At 26.8% G+C, this 24,646-nt stretch overlaps 6 protein-coding genes across 6 annotated transcripts; all 6 read left to right on the plus strand.

Annotated features, from left to right (window-relative positions):
• Positions 1 to 2,132: 2,132 nt before the first annotated feature.
• OCT59_014857 (uncharacterized protein) lies at positions 2,133 to 2,927 on the plus strand (the record flags this gene model as incomplete). Its single annotated transcript, XM_025331499.2, has 1 exon — positions 2,133 to 2,927. The coding sequence occupies one exon, from the start codon at positions 2,133 to 2,135 to the stop codon at positions 2,925 to 2,927; it is 795 nt and encodes a 264-aa protein (XP_025186826.1).
• A 3,190-nt stretch (positions 2,928 to 6,117) lies between these two features.
• On the plus strand, positions 6,118 to 6,339 carry OCT59_014858 (uncharacterized protein; the record flags this gene model as incomplete). The annotated part of the gene is made up of 1 exon (XM_066150293.1): positions 6,118 to 6,339. One exon carries the CDS (start codon positions 6,118 to 6,120, stop codon positions 6,337 to 6,339), a length of 222 nt encoding a protein of 73 aa, XP_066002472.1.
• A 2,482-nt stretch (positions 6,340 to 8,821) lies between these two features.
• On the plus strand, positions 8,822 to 9,289 carry OCT59_014859 (uncharacterized protein; the record flags this gene model as incomplete). Its single annotated transcript, XM_025330013.2, has 1 exon — positions 8,822 to 9,289. One exon carries the CDS (start codon positions 8,822 to 8,824, stop codon positions 9,287 to 9,289), a length of 468 nt encoding a protein of 155 aa, XP_025186827.1.
• A 3,386-nt stretch (positions 9,290 to 12,675) lies between these two features.
• Positions 12,676 to 13,134, plus strand: OCT59_014860 (uncharacterized protein; the record flags this gene model as incomplete). The annotated part of the gene is made up of 1 exon (XM_025313672.2): positions 12,676 to 13,134. One exon carries the CDS (start codon positions 12,676 to 12,678, stop codon positions 13,132 to 13,134), a length of 459 nt encoding a protein of 152 aa, XP_025186829.1.
• Positions 13,135 to 15,649: 2,515 nt separating this feature from the next.
• OCT59_014861 (uncharacterized protein) lies at positions 15,650 to 15,955 on the plus strand (the record flags this gene model as incomplete). Its single annotated transcript, XM_066150294.1, has 1 exon — positions 15,650 to 15,955. The coding sequence occupies one exon, from the start codon at positions 15,650 to 15,652 to the stop codon at positions 15,953 to 15,955; it is 306 nt and encodes a 101-aa protein (XP_066002473.1).
• Positions 15,956 to 20,202: 4,247 nt separating this feature from the next.
• Positions 20,203 to 20,427, plus strand: OCT59_014862 (uncharacterized protein; the record flags this gene model as incomplete). Its single annotated transcript, XM_066150295.1, has 1 exon — positions 20,203 to 20,427. One exon carries the CDS (start codon positions 20,203 to 20,205, stop codon positions 20,425 to 20,427), a length of 225 nt encoding a protein of 74 aa, XP_066002474.1.
• Positions 20,428 to 24,646: the final 4,219 nt, after the last annotated feature.

Genomic DNA, 24,646 nt, shown 5'->3' on the forward strand with positions numbered 1-24,646 from the left:
TTTTTCTCATGAATGATAAAATTTTAGGCTTTTCAAAATATTACAGTGCGCAACGTCTATACCCGACACTTAGAAAATCTTGAATAATTGATCCAATGATCCGATTTTAGTAAAATAATAAAAAATTCTATTCATTAAAAAGGAATCATTTTTTAAAATTTTAGACCTTTGTTTCAATGTATGCATCACGTGACACTAATAATAGCCAATCATATTTCAGAATTTATAAGTCACATGATACGAAAATTACTTTTCTTCATAAATAATAAAATTCAAAATTTAATTGTATATAAAGTTAATGATTTTTAAAAGAATAAAACTCGACCAATTTTTTTTTAAAAAATTCTAGCCGATAATATTTAAATCTGAAGTCATGAACTATAAAAGTCATCGGTTAATTTATATTGTTATTATATAAAAAAATTTTTTCAGGATCCCCTGCCGACCAATTGTTATTATAAGGTGCTAGTCGGGTATAGACGTTGCGCACTGTAGACTAATCGAAATTTTCAGCATTTGATAACTCCGTTAACTGTTATCGTATTTACGCAATTTACTAGTAAAATATACAGTACAGGTTATACGTTCTCGCTTTAACGTTTATTAAATTAAATTTTACTGCGGATTTATTTTATGTTCATGATATAAATGCTTGAGATTATAATATTTATTTTTCTACTTTTGACGTTATGAGCTGTTTTTTTTTTTATTTTATAGCATTGTTACCAAGTAATTATTGCAAAAATATTTTATCATTAGAATTATTTATCGCAGTTTTCAAAATGGTGTATGCAGTTATATTTGAATAAAAAAAAAAAGAAAACTAAAAAACCGGACGATAACCGGACGAAAAAAATGGATGAAACCCGGGTAAATATTGATATCCGAATATACAATCACAAACACACCATTTTGAAACCAAAAAAAGAATCGTTTTCACTAATTTCAGTTTACAAATTACATACAGTTATATAATTTGCAAATTGCGGTAAATTCTGGAAAAATGTGAAAAATGTGAAATTTTTTAATTCGTCTATTTTATTACTGCGCCATTATGAAACTATCGATACGAGTATGGCCGCACAATTTAATAATAATTCTATTTAATAACAAAGGTATTATGTTTTACTTAGTAAGTTTAATAAGTTAGGAGTAATATGACGTTTGGTTTCAAATATTTTAAATTTTAGACCCAATTAAATTGCTTTAGAATAATACTTATTGACTATTTAAATTGGGCTAAAAATAAAAAAAATTATTTAAAAATATTTGCTACATAATTGGTGAAACGTCATAACAAAGTCGATAATATTTTGTACCTTTGTACCTCGGCGATGTCGATCTTCAATAGAGTATAGTATTAGATAATGAATCTAATTTTTTGATCAATTTACTGCGGATAATGAAAAAAAACAAAAAATTTATTAGTTTTTATTCAAGGAAAACAAAGGAAAGAATTCATTCAATTGGCTGTTTCTCTTGATTAATTTTGTAAATTAATAAATTTATTTTTTTCATTCAATTACTTATCTAGAAAAATGACATCAAGTGTATTCGCTTTGTGTTAAAATCCCATAATATTAATTTTTATTTTGATATAAATTTGTTACTTTATATCGGATCCTTTCGTCCGAAATTGTTATCCTAATAAAAATTAATTAACGTTATAAAAAATATAGTTATGATGATATTTCTTTTAAATATTATTCTAGAAATACATAGTTTTTTTTTTGTAAGAAAAATAATTTCTTTCATTCCTTTTAATCGTTCACAATGTATAAGGATTTTTTTTTAGTCAGCATATTATCATATGATGCATGATATTGTTATGTGCATTTTTAACATCTACAATATAAGCTATCAATAAAGAAGGGGAAAATATTAGCAATCTGAATACAGAAAGAACATAATTTTATCTATTTTGGGTTTAAAAAGAAAAAATTCAAAACACACACTAAAAGAAAGGTTGTATTTTTTTCGCCACAAAGAAGAATAACATTGTGTATCCATATGTTTACGCGTAATAAGCGAAAAATACGACAATAAGTTGAAAAAAACTTATAAATAGAATGAGTTTCCAAATCATTAACAGGCGGGAAAAATTAATTAATATTTTATAATATTTAATTAAAATGTCAAAAAATAAACGATCGCAAGTTCCCGACGAGCCAGAAGTTCGATTACCCTTTCCCCCCAAAATTACTGCTCGTGAAGTAATTTCGGACAAAAAAAATGGCAAGAAAGCTAAAAAACCTCCGAACGCGTTTATGATCTATCGAAAGGTCTTTTCTAGAGAACTGGCTAAAAAAAATCTTCGTTTTCAACAAAAGAAAATATCTACTCTTTGTAGTATTTCGTGGAAACAGGAGCCAGAAAATGTAAAACAGGGTTATCGTAGATTAGCGCACGATGCAGATAAAATATTCCTACAAGATTTACAAAACCATTCGCAATCACCTCAATTACATCTCCCACTTCCGCCACAACAAATGCTTCCTCCATCACAATTATTACAATCGGAGATGGATAAACATTTGAAATGTTTTGATGATATGGAAAGACAAATGCTTCCTCCATCACAATTATTGCAATCGGAGATGGATAAACATTTGAAATGCTTTGATGATATGGAAAGACAAATGTTTCCTCCATCTCAATTATTACAATCGGAGATGGATAATCATTTGAAATGCTTTGATGATATGGAAAGACAAATGTTTCCTCCATCACAATTATTACAATCGGAGATGGATAATCATTTGAAATACTTTGATGATATGGAAAGACAACAAGAAACTCAGTCAATCGTTCCAAGCACTCTCGATTCTTTAGACGTGAACCAGGGTTACATTCAACAATCGTATTATCCAATTTACGGACCAATTGATCCAACTTTCTTTGAAGAAAATTATTATTATTTTCATTGAATTTTCATGATCAAAAAAAAAAAATTTCGATAATAAATTCTCTTCGCATTTTATTCTTTATTTCGATATTCCGATTATATTAAGTATAGTTTAAGATTAAATATGATACCTGTTTTGTTTTGAAAAGAATATAAGGAGACACTAATTAAGATTCATATATATATAAATATATATATTAAATATTCATATATAAAAAATAATTAAATATATGAGGAGACTAATTATTCATATATAAAAAAAACAATAAATATATAAGGATACTAATTATTCATATAAAAAATAATTAAATATATAAGGAAGATAATTAAGATTCATATGTAAAAAAAACTAATAAATAATTAATTAAAAATTCTTCGTATTCTCACGTATTTTTGATATCTTTCTTGCTTAAAGTAACAAATAATGCTATTTTCTTTTATTTCGCCTTTACTTCCAAAAATTATATACCAATATTTCAAAGAAATATTATGGATTATAAAATAAATTTAAATTATTTATATGTTTATACGCCATGCATAATGGTTCGGAACCGACCTCTGTCAAAATTCATAAATTTCGCAGAGATTACTATGTTCAAAGTTTTCATATTTTTTTTTTTAGTATGCTATTTTATCAGCATCTAAACTTAACCAATAACTATAGTAGGTTTGTAATGCCCAAACTCGATGTCATAATTACGCTTTGCTAGGTACTTATAAGATAGTTTAATAACTAATATATTTTTTTCGTAACCTAAACAATATTAATAGCGCTTCGGATTTAATAACGGTTTCCGTCACCCATAATCAACAATGTTTTTACCAATTTTACCTGGAATAAACTGTTCCAGGTGCATGATTTGATTCGGATGGTAAGCCAAGAGCATATATAGAAAGTGAGTAGCAAGTGAGTAACGTAAAGTTACAAGTTTATTACGTCTCACTATAATAATATACGAAAATTGAAATTTTTTTCATCATAAATTTAATAATAGATTTTTATGATCAATTATGATATCAAATTTGGGAATTTTCTTATCTAAACCTCAAGTTTTTAAATTCAATAACTTTGCATTTGATTAGTATTCAAAAAGAAACGTTTAGTACGTTTCTTATAAGCAAATGGAGTATGTAAAATTTAAAGAATATACAATAACTTAAAGAATAATATAACACCTCGCTATTTTGAATAATACTAAAGAAAAATAGTTTTTTCTTACAGAAATGTATCCAAGAATGAATACTTATTTATTGTCGAAACTCGAATACCTTTTTTTATTGAAAATAGCATTCTATTACATGAAGGATGTAATTATTTATGATACTTCTGCAGAATTTTGAAAGAAAATAATGAAAATAATCCAGAGTTATTAAAGTGGGAATTGCATCAATCTTAGAATAGTAATTCATTTAATAGCTGATAACAAGAAATAATATCAGAATTAAGATTTTAACTCTGGCCCAGAATTTTAATGCCGGCCAGCAAACATTTACTAGGATCTTGTGGTGGTCTAATAACTCTTGCCAAAATTATAATTTTCGGCCAGAATTAAGTGTCAATTTATTTAATTTATTAGGGATTTTATGTAATAAAATACAGATTCATATTGGAGATATCAGACAATCTCTGGTATGTTAAAACAACATCCTGGTTAATCATGAACGTGGATCTGTCAAGGTGAGATATCTCAATATTATCCCAAGAACAGCTGCTGAAAGCAGGCAGGCGAGAGGCATACTCTTGGTAAGACGAGGGGTTTTGTGAATGGTAAAGGCAAAGCAATCCTGAGTGTGGCAGCAATTATTTCCATTAATTTCAAGGTAGTGGGTTTGCTTGAACCTTTGACAGAAATGCTATTCTAGCATATTTCTCATGACAGGGTTCACGATTGCTGAGATTTTCTTCAATGTAAAAATTCAACACCGATTTCCATCTATATTTTTGGCCATTATCCTTACCACCATAATATTTAATCCAATTGAACGCCATCATATCAAATCACTGGCAAAATATATGTCGCCTATCACATTTGATCACATTTTTATACTACGGTAATTACAGGAGTTGCATAGTAAAATTTATAAAATGAAAGTAACTCGATTATGATCTACATGTTACATGTGCGGTGATTGATAAAAAAATTTTTTTTTTTTACGTCGATTGCACCGTTATGATACATAATACAATATCACCCAATTTCAAAATAATTACAAAAGGCAATTTTGTATGATCTGTCTATGTAGCCTATCTCAAATATAAAAAAAGCATTCTCTTTATTTTTAAAATAAATCATTAATTTCCCTAATATGTAAAAATTCTAAGAAAGATTATTTGCTTCTTTAACCAAAATGGCGATGGATTATGGAAAAGAAATATTTGATACTTACTTCAACCAAGGTGTAAACATACTTAGTATATATAGTACTTGTGAGTTGTGAGCAATAAATTTTCTGAAGTTTTTGACGAAAAAAACTAGATCATTCATAAGGAACAAAACCAGTCATCTTAATAGTATAATAATAAACCGCCCCGTATCCCTTTACTTATAAGCGCATATATCTTCTTCCTTCCCTATTCAGTTGAAATGCAGGAAAAAATGAAAGCAAAGAATTCAAATTCACCCACTAGTACCCTGAAGCTATTAATCTAATTTGCAATAGCAAAACCCATTATTTAATATGTAAAGTCTCTTCTTATGTCAAAATTTATATCGAATGGGGATCCTTGTTCATTTGGCTAATTGACTATATATATTCTGGTCTTTTCTTCTTAAAGCGCCGTCTCTTTTCATTAATATTGTTACCTTTGGTTCACTTATTGTGGATGTTTATCATCACTATAGCGCCGGGCATTGTATTTGGAGTTTTACTTTCGGACGAGAGCTACTACTTGTACAAGATTTCCACAGGTTTTTCGATACCTGCTTGTATAGAGCACTATATAAAAAGAGATGTACACACTTTTTTTTCATAATACATTAACAGGCACCGAATGTTCAAAACAATCATCAATAACGTATAGATCATATAATTAATGACAAATTTAATGAAATTCAAAAAATAAATCTAAAGAAAACATATCTAATGAAATTAATTCAAGGAGAGCAAATATGGGGAAGTCGAGAATGGGTTAAAGATATAATCGAAGAAAACTTGAAAATATTAGGAGTTATCTTATATTAAAAGACGACATCTTGAAACTAAAAGATGATATGAAACTAAAAGAAGTCATCTTGAAACTAAAAGATGATGTGAAACCCAAAGAAGAATACGGCTTGAAACTCGAAGAAATAGCTGGCTTATTTGAAGGAGTTGATTCCGGGCGGTTGAAAATGTTTCAAATATTAACAAGAGTAGATAAAGAAATTATCGACAAAAACTGTGAGGACATAAAAAATATCGAGGATTCATTAGAAAACCTGAATCACAGATAAACTGCCCACAACATTTTGAAAATAGCGACTTACTTATATATTTTTATTCTAGAGTAACGTAAATTTAGTTAATATAAATTTGTATATCTATATTTTCATATGCAAATCATAGCTAGATGGTTTTTAATCAATAAAGATCATAATCATAGTATAATAATTACCGAAAATAATCATCCGGATCATGTGCGCAAATCATGTAACCAAGTAACCAACAAAAAAAAAAGCTCGCGCACGTGATCTGTGATGTGGCTGTGTTTGATGCGATATAAAAAAATATTTTTTTTCTCGCGTCAATTATTAACTTGCCCGTTCACCTATTTCTTATACATTTTATTTTTTGGAAACCTTGGAAATAATATTTTACGTTTCTTTTGAAATTTTTAAAGTTTGTTTTAGCAAGTATTAAAGTATTTATATATATTAATTTTATATATTTTGACTTTTTTGTATAAATAGCACAAACTTGTATACTTTTAGTTAGGTATAAGTTACTTTATCAGTTATACAGAAACAGAAAAAATTTTTTATTTCATAAATATATAAAGTAAAAATTTTCTGTATTGTTTACAGTATTATTCAATAAAAATATTTAAAACTTAAAAATTTATTGATTTTTTTACTATAAAGTCACTTTAAAAATATTAAAAGTCTTTGAATTTTTCGCGAATGGTTTTATTTTATTTTTTTTCGAAGTAAATGTTACACAAGATCAACCAATCAAAATTTAGACACCACACTTTATATCACGTGCCCGAGCTTTTTTGTTGGTTACGCTGGGGGAGTTATAGTTATAAATATTCGTCACATGTTTGACTAAGCTCAGGTTTACTGATCAATTTCTTAATATTCATTTACATGCCAGATAAGATAGAATATGTTTACAGATCTTTTTTTAAGATTTTGTATAAATAAAAAAAATTTCCTTGATAAAACAAAATTTTTTTTTATTATAAATGCTGTGTACAGTACATATTTGGATACGTCAAAAATTAATTTAATTTTGGTTGCAATTATAAATAAATTCAAATTCTTCACAGTTTGTCAAAGAAGACTCATTATGAGTATATTAAAGAAACTGTATTTATAATTAGTATTTGGAAATGTTAAATTATATTTACGATATGTTTATGATGTTCAAAGTAATTTATTTTTAAAAATATATATTTAGCTTTTGGTTTATAAAGTACATATAAATGGTGGAATTTATAAATAATTCTTCTACTCATTTTATACTTGAAAACTATAAATAGATAGCATTTATCCATATTGTCACTTTTTACTTTCATTTTCATTACTTTGTAAATTTACCTTTTCAGAAACGAATAAAGGTAACACGAACTCAGTATTGACTCAGGTCAAGATCCATAATTCGATAACTAGATCTAACCTATTTTAGTATACGTTGAATGTCGTAGCAAAAAAAGAATTCTAATTGAAGATCAATTTTTCTCGAGGTTCTATAAATTGTATTCAAGAAATTTTTAAAAAATTCTACCTTCTTATTATTGTTTAATTCCCATAATTTATTATTTTTAATATATATATATATATAAATGCTCAAAGTTTCGAATATAAAATTAAGATAAATAATCTATAAATTCGTTGATTTACCTCTCACGAAATTTACTTGCTACATGTGTGTGATTCATCATTTCCAATTTTGATTCATAAATAAAAAAATGCAATTAGTCTGGAAATAATTGACTTTTTTTTTTTTCTTACTAATTTTAAAATAATTAAGTTTACAAAGCAAAATATAAAATCAAAAGCAGGAATACAATAATCCCAAAACTAGAAAGCCAACAGATGATTTGATTGGTCTATAAGTGAAAAAAAAATTGAAATTTTAATTTTACTTTTTATGCTTAAAATTAATTGACAGTCCTAAACTTTCTCCACGATCAATAGTAATAGTGATACAACTATTGAATATCATATTAGGAACTACCAAATTAGGAATGGATGAGCCAAATTAAGTTATGATCAAACAATGACAAAATAATTACAAAAAAGATGTTAAGAACGTGAATGTTCTCAAAAATATAACTTGTAAATGTAAGAAATTTATTGTTTTCATGCAATACTCAATGATTTCATGAAAATCAACAATTATAAATTTTTTTGTATTTAATGTTATCTTATGACAAATTGGAGATCCTCGCAAAAACGCTTACCTATAAAAAATTTTATTCGGCGGATGTTTCCGTTATAACCTTCATATTTTCTGTAAAAACTCCGTGAATCGTCTATATGTTACAAAGTCCGAACAATTTTCCGCAGTTCTATAGTATTTACGGAGTATCAATCGCGGATTGACTTTTTTTAAGGTTTTTTGCTACGTTACTACTCTCAAACACAGAGAGAAGTTGTGTTGCTACGCCAAATTTTTTTTTTTATAAATACACTCAAAATCCCCAAGTTTATTATTTTCTTCAATTCAATAAATTCATCGATACAACAATATATTAACCGAAACAAAACTATGGCTTCCCAAAATAATTTTGATGATGTTTACGAACCCGAATCTACTAACAGGTTTGACCAACCAAACCTAAACGATACATATAGCAATCAGCAAACCATGTTGAATAATAACGGTATTACTACTGATCAAAATCACCACCCTTCAAGCATTTATCATCAACCTATAATTAATGTCGCCCCAAATAATAATAATGACAATATTCCCCCTAATAATAATAATAATCAGCCATATGGTAGCGAACAAACTCGTAATTATCAACAATCTACATCTGAAAACATTTCGCCTCAACAACTTTTCCCAGATGTTCAAAATCCACTTCAGTATAATAACTTTAGTATTAGTTCCCAACGAACATTTGTTTTTAACTTATCAACAATTAATCCAGATACGCTTCAGCAAATTTGTACTGCTCTAAATAATAATACTCCTCCTTCGACAAATAACTCGTCTCAATCTCAACAATAAATTCTTAATTTACGATATATATATATATAACTTGTGTTTATCATATAATACTGTAGGGTTTATCCTATAATACTGTAGGGTTTATCCTAAAGTTTTCATATTTGCATGAATCATTATGATACTGTGACATACTATAACATTCTTTATTTCTTTCGTTCTTTATTTTCTTTATTTTCTTACATAATTATGGTTAACACTATATTTTTTATTTATGATTATGATTTTTGAATTTTGAATAATTTTTATTTAAAAAAATTATTTACATAAAATTATTTTAAGAAACATATCACGATTTTTTTACACACGTTTGATGGCGCAGTAGATTACATACTATTGATCTACTATAAATAGTAATTGTAACTCAAACAAGCCAAAACATGTGAATATGCGCCATATTGCATAACTTGCATAAATTTCGGTTTACTTTGAATGGGTAAATTACATTTATAGAAAAAATTTTTTTAAGGATTTTAAGTTTTTAAGGCGTATACAATATGTAACAACAATAATAATAATAATAAAAAAAAAAAAAAAATTTTTTTTTATTAATAATAAATATTTTTAAGTACACAAAAAAAAAAACTTTCTCATTTACACAATTCGCATATGATTTATCTGAACAAAGAAACAAATATCAAATAATATATACTGACATGAAAAAGGATATATTTATACCAAATATAGCCAAGTTTCATACAAAACGGATTTATCACAATGGATTTGTTCCCTTCCAAGCAGAAAAAAAAATTGTAAGATGCAAATCTCCGGATTTATTTATAATGGTTGTCGTCGTTTTGCAAAGCCTAATTAGATTTATTTTCCAGACTAACCATATACAATTCTTTTTTATATACCATTACATTAACTTTTTGCAAACATGTATGATAATAATCACAATAAGTGACATGGTCCCAGATCGGTATGTGTTTGTGAGTTTTCACTGTCAAATACGGATGAAATGTAAAATAATCCGAAAAAGCATGTGTTTTATTTATGTTATTTAAATTATAATAATCTCAGATTTTGAGATTATGTCGTAATTTGCTTGGTTGAACTGATTTTGGTTAAATTGGTTATAATGTTATGTGCTCTGATATGTGCTTTGAACTTCATCTAACTAATTGATCGATCATGCGACGTTTGATTGGTTACATGTAAACAAATAATATGAAAAAAAGTAATAAAATTCATTTAAGTTTCGGAAGGACATCCTTACGTACTCCATTTCATTTTGTTTGTATGCCAATAGTTTTTTATTATATAATACCATTTGGGCGTAAATTTTTATGCTGTAAATCATCAGTCAGTGGCTTCAAATAACAAATAACTTAGCCTTAACAAATAGAATATATAGTTTACTTTTATAGTAATGTAATATCTTCCGAAATCCGTTGTCTATGTCTAACTTTTAAAGGCATGTTCTATACGTATTTTGTAACACTTAATTTATATATATGTGTGTGCCTTGCAGCGTAGATGCGTATAAGGTTTAAACCCTTCCCTTTAATATTTATTTTAATTAAAGAATACTTATTAGTCTGCGTTGTTTGGATTTCTGAGATAATATAATATATGAATTAATAATATTTAATTATTAAAAGCAAAAGATTTTACCGTAATTTATGAAATATCATATGAAACAACTTTTTAAGTTCGGAAACATATTATACATTTATTTTAAGTAAAATTTTCTTTGCATAATTATTTACTTATCGCGCTACTTTTAAATCCTTGATCTTTTTACTATTCCTCAATTTCCAACCGAAAAAAAAGTTAAAATGACAATTTCTTCGATTGCTTGAAGAAATATAAGAACCTGATATAGAAGGAATTTAAATACCTTTTATTAGCTTTTACATTTAAAATATTTCTATCGACTTTTAATTCGAAAATTCTTTCCTTTATTGGTGAATTTTTTTGTGTAATATTTTTTAGAAAGAAAACTTATTTATTTACAGCTTTCAAACTGCTCCTATATATGGAAATACTTGAATGTGGACGATCATACTATATTGGAAAGGGTGCAAACTCTGAGTTATTCCTGAGTATCGAATTGTTTTCTTGTTATTTTTTTTTTAAATAAAAAAATATATATATCGTTCTTAACTTTGTTAAATAAGGGCAGAAAATTATTATTAATTACCTTTCGTTAACTGTGATAATTTCGTATTTGAGCCTAAGATTATCGGTCGACTACTCACAATTTTAAGCCAAATTGAAACTTCCCGGCAAACGATTAAGAACTACTTTTACGACTTGTCTTCGCGTGAATAAATTATTTCCAGGTCTAAAAAGAATATCAATGATTTGATTTAAAAAATGATTTGTTCCATTTTTTTCTTGACCAAAAAGCATTTCAATTTATTTAATATTAATATGACATATAACTTTATGCAATCGTGAGAACGTAGTGACCGATACTTTATTGCTTTCAGAAATGTTAGCAATCGAAAGTTTTGATTATTTTACACCGAACACATCGAACACACCATGAACATATATATAAAGAATTTCACGAACTTGAAATATGCATGTATAATTTTTTATAAAAACTATTTTTGTCATTTTTGAGTAAGAAAAAATAAATTGAAAATGGAGATATTTATGCGAACACACATCAAACACAACACACTGAACAAGCGAACACGAGCAAATACAAGTAATAGCATATATGTAAATAATATAAAATTTAATATATATATATATATATATATTTATTGCATACTACTAAAATATATTACTAAGTTTGAATTTTGTAGGAATTTTTTTTTTCATTATTGGGTGTGTTCGATTCGTCAATACGGCAATAATAATTATTATTTCCGGAACCAAGCGTTATCATAAATGTTCTTTCTACGTTTAAATATGCTTTCTTGCGAACTGTTCTGTTGAAATATATGTATTTCACTCACCCTCAAATTTTTCAGAAAAGCTTTAAATATGAAAAAATAACAACCTGTTAAAATTCGATTGTCGTTAACGAGTTGTAAATCAAGTTTTTTATAAAGAAAAAAATATGCAAAATTACGATGAGAAGGAATAATATTATCCATAAAAAATTATTAACATATTTTATTAATTATAAGAATATAATTAATCACGCGTAATTTGAATGTACATGATTTATCACGTTCGCTAACTTTAAATTGTAATTCAATCATCTTTTTTAATCACTTTTTTTTTGTATGTATTTAAAGCTCGTATATATGCCAATAATAATATTTTAGAATTCTAAACCGCTGCAGGCTTGTGTTACGCCATAAAAATAGATATATGATGTTTTCTTATAAAAACCCCTGAAAACCTCCTCCACTGAAAAAAAATATTTATCATTTTCGTCAATTCAATAATTTATAAATCATAAACACGAATACGTTACATTAATCATGAATAATAAGGACATTTCACAAAATAATTCAAATAAGATTATTTATGAATCCGATTTCAATAATTTACAACAAATAGAGAACATGTATGTGCCAGTCACACCAGTCACACACTGCAAGAACGTTACGACCTCTGACCAACAACCCGTATCTAATGTCATTTCAAACAATAACGATACTATTTCTCCTGATTATAATCATCAGCAATATGACGTTTCAAACAATATTCCTCACCATAACTATTGTCAATCCATTCCTAATAATACTACACCTTCGCAATTTTACCCACGATACATTAATCAAAATCCACCAAATCCACCACCTCAGTTCAATATTTTTCCTCCACTTAATTCATTTAACATAACTATTAATTCTCCTCAAACAAATATTATTGTTATTCCAGTAACTAATCCAGATATTAATATCAAATTCGAAACTTACTATAATTCGCAAACTTGATTTCAACATTATATTCTTTTATTTTTTAATAAATCAATATGATGTTATAGTTAAGATTTATCCATATTCTATATTCTATATTCTATATTATTCTTTGTTTGTTTTCAAATTTATTTTATTTTTTTTTTATTTACATATTCTGTGCTTTATTTCTTACATTAATTAAATATATTTCTTAAAAATTTTTGATTATTTTAGTCCGTAAATTTTGTAAGAAATTAAGTAAAGGTAAAGTTTACATGCCAGTGTGCACAAAATATAAAATTTTATATATATAATAAATACTTTTTCTACGTAAATTTTTTTCTTTTTTTTTATGCACGTTCCTTTAATAGAGTGAATAACTATTTAGATATGAAAGGTGGTTGACACTTGACACTCTAAAGAAACTCAATGAATCATAAATGACGAGGAAAGAAAAAATGGTCATATATAAATTACTTTAAAAACGTCAGTATAACTTTATAAATTAAATAGAGTTTTATGCAAAATTAAACTTTAACCTCTTTTATTATTACAGTTTTTCAAAAATACATTTACATGGTTACGATACGTTTCACCGAATTCTACTTTACTGAAGTAAATTTTGTCGTATTACTTAAAATCATTCAGCCAAAATATTTATAAATAAATAAAAAAAAGAATTAAACAAATTAAAGAAAATAAAAATAACAATAAAAATACATAATTATACAAATAAAACATTAAATTCTAAAAAAAAATACATAAAAATTCTTTGGTCAATTTTAATTCTAGTTTGAGTGGCTGTACATCGTCACGTGCCGGACGAACTGCGCCACACGTGATAAACATTTTCTTTGTGAAATCTGTACTTACTGTTTACTAACCAATTTAGATTAAATAATTATACCCTCATACATCTTAGCTTTTATTGATAAATTTTTTTTTAGCTTAATTGAAATGAAATATCATCGAATGGCAAAAAAGAGGAAGAATTGTGCGTAACGAACTTCCTAATATTATTTCTCTGAAGTGCTTTGCAGCAGGCTAAACAGGTTTATATGACAAGAGAAAATATTTATAATATAGGTTCAATTATCGTATTGTTAAGAGAACCTGAATTTGGGAATTCATTGATGCTAATGAGATGATCATCTCTTAACCGCACTTTTAAGGGCTCATTATAAATTAATCTTGAGTAAACCTTTTTTGACACAAAAACGGGTTTATTTAATAATTATTATTATAAAATGGCAATGCTTGTTTCTGAAAAATATAAATCAAAGAACGAGTCAAATTAATTTTCTAAACTTAATTATTATTATTAAATTGACTAAATAAGTCGAATAAATTAATTAGAAACACAATTTGCACGCCTGCATATATAAATTTTTAACTAGTAAATGTATCATTTAAAATCAAACCTCCCCGGCAGATCTGCATTTATTAATAGAATAGCTCAGGAATCCTATTAGTAAAGTCCATTTTAGTTCTCATTACTCATAAATGCATGATCTTGTTACATAGAGATCTAATAAGGTTTTGAATCATGTTTATCACCGCCTTTATTACACAATCACGCATGGAATGTGAGAACCCGCCACATATAATTATTTTTATTGTAGCATACTTACAGTACATAAAACAGATTTTCTCATAAATATTTATCGAATTTTTCTTTAAAAAAAAAAAATTAACGTATTACAGTAATTATCTTACGTAAAATTATATTATTAAGAAAGTTAAGTTTTGTTTATTTATCTAACTTTAGAGTTTTTAGATCGAAACGCTTAACTTCAAAAGTTAAGCCGTTATATAATATTTGGAGAAAAAGACGTTTTGGACGTTTTTATTCATTAATAAAATTATGCTAAAATTGTCAGAAAGCATTGTGTACTGTAATTTCATTAATTTCATTCATTAGTTCTGTCACACTTTTAATTATGGTCATATGTTAATTACGTTAATTACGACAATGATTGTCACAATTCACGAAATATTCTCACTATCGATTTCGAATAATAATGAAGCAACACATAATTTTCCAAAGTTAGTGCGTTATTTACTATTATATGTTTTTATAGTCGTACTAAAATAAATTATAAATAGTTTATTGGTTTTACGCCATGCCTGCTGCTGTTGGTCATTATTTGCGGATAAACAGTCTTGCCTAAATGTAACCCGGAAAAAAATAAAACTTTTTAATTACAATTTCAAATACAATAAACCTACGAACAATTAAAAAAAATTTTCGTGAATAATTTCATTTATGGAAACTAATGAAAGCCCTGAAAGCTTGAAAGCTTATTCCCGAAAAAATTGTAATTGGTAGAACCTTAATCTTACAATCGATACGATTTTTATAATAAAATATATAATATATTATACGTACTGTACATCGGAAAAATAGAATAAGTAAATGAAATAGGTAAATAATTATTAAACGAATAATTCTTTTTTTAACCTTTATAGAAGTTGGTTCTGGTTACACAACATGAAAATATACAAATAAAAATGCGATGAAATGTTTATTCTTCATCATATAAACAAAAATATGAATAATAATTTTAATAATTTATCTCAAATAGCTGTTACTCAAGCTACACCTACCCCAGTCACATATAACAATTCTATGCCGAATAATAACGGCGTTTTTATTCCCTCTAATAATAATTATCAACAATGTGACGTTTCAAACAATATTCCTAATAATCAATATCAGCAATGTATTTCCACTAATAATAACGATACTTTTCATCAGCAAAATAACACCTCAAATAATACTCCTGATCGTAATCATCAACAATCCACATCCGACAACGTTTCACCTCCGCAATTTTACCACAATCAAAATCCATAAAATCTAGTACCTCAACCTCAATATAATGTTTCTCCTCTGCTTAACTCACTTGGCATAAATATTAATTCTCCTCAGACAACTATTATTATTATACCAGTGAGTAGTTCGGAAATTCAAAATCGACTCCTGCAAGATCTAAATCATTCTTCCTCAAAAACTAACTCGTAAACGAGTGATACAGAAAGTTGTGGAGTCCGGTAGGTCAAATGAGTGGAGTACAGTCATGCGAAGTATTACAAAAATGCGATTTGTGAACCTACTATTACCTGTTATGTAATATATAAAAAAAGCTATTGTACGTGCTATATTTGTTAACAATATGCTATAATTGTTAAATTATAAATTGTAATCATACCTTATGTTTATTAAAGCTTGAAACGCATTTTTTCGTTCTCAAATTGTTCTTTAAATTATTGAGCTGAATTTTTTGCATTTTTTTAACGATACTAACTTTGTTTGCGAAGATGCATAAATAACATACATAATTGGATTGTAACTCTTTTTTTAATTAAAAAATTTTTCTTATTTTAATTTAACAAGAAAATTCTTATATTGCGTACTACATAGTACGTACTATTGAGTAAAATGTATTACTAGTGTAACGTATTCAACACCTTTTTAGCACCGTAAACTCGTTTCAACATTAATGAATCTTCATGTTGTATCAAGATTTATGTATGATTTCAGTTCGTGTAGGATTTATCTATATTAATATAAACACAATTTCTTATAGTATACAAGATAAAAAAATAAAAAAGGATTTTTTTTTATAGAGATTAATTGTTTAGTGATTAATATCTGATCAAATTCAAATAAAAAAAATCATTATGCGTAATAAATCAAATTAATTGACCGTTTTATTATTTTTAACATCAATTCCCTGTCGATGAAATGGATTCGGTAATAGTGATACAGTTCGTCTCATATAGTGCAGATATCTATCATCCGCGGATTCGGATATCCCTGTAAAAAATCTGATCCGTGTTTTATCTTTTCCGTGAATGTATCATTTTCATGGAATTAATAACCTCAAATCATGGAAATTTTCATCTCGCTAACACGGATATCCGTGAATGTATCATTTTCACGGAATTTTTACGGAAGACACGGAGAAATAATGGAAATATTCGGATAAAAATTTTTTATAGGGTATCCGTTAGTACTTTATTATAATCCGAGGATAAAATTCTCGGATATCTCGGATATCCGGATCAAAATATCTGCGGATACGGATTGATGGATGGAGGATATCCGCGGATTGTATCACTATTTGGCCCTACGTTGAAAATCAATTCAAAATCCCACATTTACTATTAAAAGATTTTTTTTTTTAAAGTTATCTATTATCAAAAGCAAAATTTTATATTGATGAATTAAATTTATTTATTTATTATTGTTATTACTATTAGTTTGATAATTAGAGTTCTTTAATTCGTAATTTAAGAAAAAATTGTTTCTTAATCTAATTAATGTGGATTAGGTACGATATGGGTGCTGTCGAAACATATGCCATAATGCCGTGATGTCATGTTGAATACCGTAATAGTAAAAAAAATTCATGTGTCAATAATTATTTCATGGATTTTAAACGACATCCATTATCAAGTTTTTATCACAACTTTCAGCAGATCATACATTAATTACATTATCTTCTAGCTAATATACTATTCTATTCAATGTTACATCAGTAATGCAAGAAGTATAATAAATTAAACATTTATCAATTCAACTAATGATCGTAGTGGAGATACAGGTGTCGCTAGTGGATTTCACCAACGTTAAACTATTATTAAAGGTAGTCGAGGCGCCACAAAGCTTTTACGATCATCTTATTAAAAGTAATGTGATCAATTTTTAATGAGAATGTTAGCCTAGGTTTATTTTAGACAGTATAAAGATATTGGCTTTGATTGAATAATTAATCGTATTATGATATGTTACTGTATCTACTAGTTAATATCGTGATCTGCAAATGAACACGAAAAAATATTTTTATTTTTATTTTTATTTATTTTTTATTTTTTATTTTTAACATAACGACAGAAACGAAGATACAACGACATGTAGCAATTGCTCTGAAATAAAGCAGTAAAACTAACAATCTAAAGTTGGACCCTAATTTGGAACCGTCCGAGATTTAGGGTGGCACCGTACAGCCCTATAAAAAATTTTATCCGTTATTTCTGTAAAAACTCCGTAAAAATGAGCCTTTCACGGATCCATTCACGGAAAATGTAAATAATTCGATAAATTCCGTGATATAAGGATGGAAATATGAGCCTTTTACGGAAAAAAATGGAATATAAAAAACAGATCGACTTTTTTTACAGGGCAGGTACCACCCTAAATCCTCTCTAACCTACCCTACCTATCCGGTAGGTGCACTGTATTGGTCGTCTATGCTTCCAGTCTACAACGCCTAAGGTTAGAGTCGACCGAAATGTATTCAAAACTCCATACAAATTGATAGACCACTATACGGTGGTAGGTGCGTCGCCGACACCTTTATATCCCATACAGGCCTCATTCGGGCACCAAGATATATCTTGCAGGAACTTTTGAACCATCTGGCAGCATCCCCCATCCTCACTGAGGTGAACACAAAAAAATTTATCTAACTTAGTAGATTAAAACTAGCTAATTTTTCGATTACGTGATTAATCGCCAGCAAATTAACTTCGCCACCGAAAAATGGTAGTCGGATTTACTTGCCGGTTACACATGCCGGTTACATATGATTTTATATATCAGATATATATATATATATATTAGATAATTATTTTTTTTTCTTTTTCTTCACTATAATATTTTATAAACTCATATTTAAAAGAAGAGTCTCTTAATAATCTAAAACGATATTTATGGTTAAAAAAATGTTCGTTCAAATTTTAAGTAATTAGAGAAAATGAAAAGATATTATAGTGCCTGGATGGGTTTTAATAATACAATGTATTGGGAATAATTATATTAGAAGTATAAAGAATATAAAGTTAAAATATTGCACATCGCAGTATATTATTCAAAACTATAACTATAAAAAATAAATATTTGTAAAAAATAATAATAACGATAAATCGGTTAATTCTACAATTCTACTACAATAAAGTGATCACATGTAACCGGTACGTGTAAAAGGCAAATCCGGCTACCATTTTTCGGTGGGCAACTTTTTTTTTTGTGAAATTTTTTTTAAATAGTTTTTTCTTTTTTTGAGTTTTTTTTTAATTTTTTTTTGAATCATATAAACAACGAATTTTATTACGTTTAATATTTCTATAATAAACATTGAAACTTAGACACATGCTTTCCGATAAAAAAAAAACTACCCACCAAAAAATTTTCAATAACTTGACTTTGTACTAACTGATCAAAAAAAAGTAGTAGACATATATTAATAAAATAATCTGTATTTTTTACCTGTAATTTCGTCTTGAATTAATAGTTATTCGGCGAATAACTGTTATACATGATTGGTTGATCCGGAGATCAAATGATCCCATTATAACAAGTTATTCTATCCGGTATCACGTGATTTGAAATATTTGAAATACGATTTTTGGCTGATACACGAATTATATATAACCCTTATCAAAAAAAAAAAAAAAATTATATATAACCCTTTAATTATAAAAATCACATGATACCGGATAATATAAAGAATTAATGTAATTTTTAAATTATTTATTCAGTAAGGTGACACTGTCATTTTTGGAGGTTTGGCGTACGGTTTTATAGGATTACTTTTGCACCGTGGCGTTGAAATAAAAAAAAAAATTTGGGGATTATATAAATGAGTTTATTTATAACTAATTACATTTATTTAAAAAATTTATGAGTACAATATAATCCTTTATTACCAAATTAAAGATTATTAAAACATGATTGTTCACGTACAGTACTTTCAACGCGACAAAAAAAGCAAATTTAAAAAAATTTACGCTTTATAGCTTTATAGTTCAATAATGAATAATGACTATTATATTATATGACCAAGTATAGTTATCTTTTTCCTAAAAAAAAATTTCAATGAACAAAGAAAAAAAAAATTAATGAACAAAGAAAATTATTTTAATATGTGTATATATATATATATCTTTTTTCTAGAAGAAACATTTCAATGAAAAAGAAATCTTTTTCATTTTTTTTTAAAAAATTTTAATCAAATAAAGGTCCAATTTCGCTTGTTATAAACATTTGAAATATAAATAGGTCCCATATCTTTGTTTTTCCTATATATAGTTATTACAATGAGAATACGAAGACCCAGAAGACAAAGAATTTCAAATAGGATATATAGAAGACGTTTTCAACCAAATATACCGTTTAATAATGAAGAAATATATGGAAGACGTACTCAACCCAATATACCGTTTAATAATGAAGAAACATTGAGAAGAATCGAAAACCTTCCTCTTCAACAAATTACAAATAATTCACCAGCGGACCAATTTTTTAACGGAATCATTTTTTAACTAAAATAATAAATTTGGAAAGCAAAAAAGTAAGATAAGAATAATCAATTATGTATTCATACTCTCGATATAACGAAGTTGTTGTATTGTACCTCTAATCTTACAAGGATTTTTTGATGGCAATGCGCGTAAAAAATTCGTTATATCGTGGGTTCGTCACATCGAAGGTCAACTGTACTAATGAAAAAATTTTTTAGTTTCATGGAACGGATAATGCAACGATTTTTGGAAGAAGGCGGACAATAAATCCATCTGAAATACAAATCTACTATTTCTTTAACAGGCTTTTTAAGCCTTGTATTAAAAAAGTAATTATAAATGAACATTTCATAACGACGGCTAAAAACCTGAATTTATTGATGATCATTTATTTTACTAATATATTTAAATTTTTTTTTAAAATTTCAAATATATGTACTCTATAATATTTAATTATTATCATTTAAAAAAAAATTAGATAAAATTTATCAATAAAGGTCCACACACAAAATCATTTTATAATAAATATAATAAATAAATCACATTATTTTATACGAAACCAAATTAATTTTTAAACAAGTTTTTATTCACACTGGCAGTATTGAAAATTTCCATTTTTACTACCAAGAATCTTGTTAAGTCCCATTTTAGCAAAGATTTTAATCAAATTAACCTAATATGTACACAAAAATGATGCCGTTTGGCACTAGTGTTACTCCGACAATCAGATCTAATATCACATGGGTTAGGTTGTGCAAATCATCCTTGTACTTTTTTATTTTTTATCTTCATTTTTTTTTTCATATTCTTAAAACTATCTTTTCATAGCATGGCCTAAATATTCTCTAAGAAACATATAATGTTTCGTGAATCAGATTTTCTTAAAAATTTTCTCCTAAAAAAATTCATGGTACTCATAACTATTTTACAATAATAGGATGTTCAGTTAATGATTGTTAAAATAAAGTTTCATAGAATATGCATTTATTAAAAAAATTTTCTGACGATCTACTTCCTATGGGCGCTTATGCATATGTTTTACCTTGTAAAACTTATTAAAAGTACACAAGCAGTGATGTGCTCTTAGAATATTGGAAGCACCATTGGAAAGATTGGAAGCACAATTTTCTAATAAACCATTTGGATTGAAGCTTACAACCAAATTTTTATACTATTAGTACAAATGTACATCACTGGAAGTAGTACACAAGTAGGTCATAAGATTCGTTTAGGTTACAAGTGGCTCTCTTCAAATTTTAAAAGTGATTAAAAATTTTTTTTTATTAATGCAAAAATGTGTACATACTAGTATTTCCCGCCAAAAATAAACAAAACGGCATTAAATGTTTTTATTAGAAATCAAAATAAACCTACTAAAATCATTTTATTCCATTTATTTTCCATTGACAGAAAGAAAATACTGAAGTCGAAAAAAGAAGCACTTTATTTATTTTTTTTTGTTTTACATGTTTATATCACTGGCTAATTAAATTCATTCATTCATTTATCTGTGTTAACCCTTTAGTTATTAATTAATAAATATAAGATTATTCCGCATCCAATTATTATACTCGATTAATTAAATCGCTGATGTCGTTTCGATCAATCAAGTTTTTAATTTTGCAACATAAACATAATCCGTCGTCAAAACTCTCGTAATGCTCATCCGATGACTGTAAATCAAATACATTCATCTCAAAATTTCATCATCTATTACTAAACCTGCTGGGCGCGTCTACAAGCGCGCTAGAACTCAGCCTCAGGAAATTATTATTATGACAGAATTTTCATCTTTTTTTATAAGGCATATACGTATTTTCAAATTTATCATATTATTTATATTATTTGCTTGTTAAAAAAATTTCATTTGACATCGTTTAAGTTATAAAATTGTTTATGTTCAACCAAATAATTTACATATTTTTTATGTATTTGATGATAAGAAAATTTATAAATTTATTTGAGAATTAGTCTCGTATAGCGAGCGTATGGTTACATTATTTGTATGTTGAACAAAATTACGTCATCGAATCATCTTAATGAACATCAACAAGAAGATTTTTTAAAGAACATAAAGAAAATTCGGAAACATTCTTTAAATAATTATTTTACACCCTTTAATGTTTTTCAACAACATATTGCAAATAATAATTGTTAATCAATCTTTAGATTATTAGCATCATCTAAGAAAGAATCGAAGAATTTACAATTAAAAAAAAAAATTATTTAAGATAAATTGTATTAATCTTAAAAAAGATTCTTTTCCTTATTTAACAGTTATAGCGCATACAATAATATTCTTAGAATAAATCAAGGAAATAAGAAAAAACTACGATTAGTACTTCATCAGAAGAATCTAGAAATTTCAATCAGCACAAAAGCATTATCGCACTTTTCAAAATTGTGCTACCCCCTATAGATCATCTAATAAAAAAATTATTAGATTACAGGACAATTACCGGACAAAAATCGGACAATGTTGTCCTGTAATCGTCCTGTAATCGTCCTGCAATCATAATCACTCAATCATCACAACGTACACAGAATTCTGAAAACTGCGATAATAAAAATTAATTGCATGAAAAATAAATGAAAACCTTATTATTTTTGATAAATATTATTTTATAAATTAATGATTGATTTTTCACAAGTTTCTTTTTGCATTAACTAATAAAATAAGGTTAGAAATGATGACTAATAAGTAATTTATAGAATCATTATCTTATCATATTAATAGCCAAATCCCAGCTAGTTTTAAGTTTTAAATTTTTCGTTTAAACCTGTTATGTACACAAAAATGATGTTTTCGTTAGACAGCATTGTCAGCATGAATAAAATGTTTATCATCACCTTTTTTTGCACAATAGTTAAAAATTACCATTATGTACGGTGAATATGTTGATTTTAATTTGTTTCTATAGATGTTACAAACGGTTTTTATATTTTAAGATTATTTTTTAAGCCTACATATTTTTGTGAAAAATATATAAAATTTAGTAAGACAACTTTCCTCATAAATATTCATCGAAAAACTTACCATTTATTAGAGTTTTAAGGTTTAATTGTATTTCATCAAAAGTTTGTCAAAGATAATTGTTTACGGTATGTAATATCATTAATTCCATTCATTATTACTCTCACACTTACAATTATGGCCATATGAAACTTATTGACGTTCGCTCCATTCATGCCGGAATGAACGTTTATTATGACGATCTCATGAATATCTATTTCACGAGATGTATCTTATTGATAAATAACGATCGAAGTAACAAATAATCTTTCAAAGTTATTTAATACAAATTTATTTGAAAAACAAGATAAAAACATTTTATTTAATATTCTTTTTATATATTTCAATTTTATAGTAGGACTGTCAATATTTTTATTTAGCCCCATAAAATTTTTTTCAGAAAAGTGATCACGTGTCTGAGTTTCTTCGGAATAAAAACTAGAAAAATGATCATTTATCGGAATTTTTTTCCAGAATTTTATTTTATAGAATAGTCATTCCCTACAAAAGAGATGTTTAGCGTGAGTGTCCGACGGAGCATGTCTAGAAACGTCTAAAATGTCCGGAAGTGTCCAAAACGTCCAGAAAATGTATCGAAATATGAAGGTTCCGGACGTCCGGTTAATGTACCGAAATGTGAAAGATTCTAGACATAATATGGACAATAAAAACAAATTCCGGAATTCCTTTTTCATAGGGTGTATATATATATATATATATATGGTGAGTGAGGTGAGTTTCATAATTTTCATACAATCACAAAAAATTGCATTATTTGGAGGTTTGGAATGTAATGAAAAAATTTTTTATATTTCGGTCGAACCTGCCACAAAAATTTTTCGGGTTACCGAAAAAAAAGTTCTTAAATTTTCACAACCAATTTTACTATATTTTTTTTTTGTTACACCAAAATTGTATTAAAATATGAAAAATTATTCTATTGATTATAAACCAAGCTAATAATTATTAGGAAATTGATCTCATGTCTGAGATTTTCAGAATAAAATTTTCATTTATCTGAGTTTCTTTCAGAACACAGTATGCAGTTAACTTTCATTTGAAAAAAAAGAGTTCACCTTTTTTAGCTGATCATTAGCGAGTAAAAAAAATCTTTATGAATTATTCCGTTAAAGAAAGTTACACGATCTGAAATTCGAATAGTTCAGGTCTCTACAACAAAGAATGATTACTAAAAAAAGAACGTTTCATGCAATGACTTGTAATTGG

Source organism: Rhizophagus irregularis, chromosome 22, assembly GCF_026210795.1.
Source record: "Rhizophagus irregularis chromosome 22, complete sequence".
Taxonomy (NCBI): Eukaryota; Fungi; Glomeromycota; class Glomeromycetes; order Glomerales; family Glomeraceae; genus Rhizophagus; species Rhizophagus irregularis.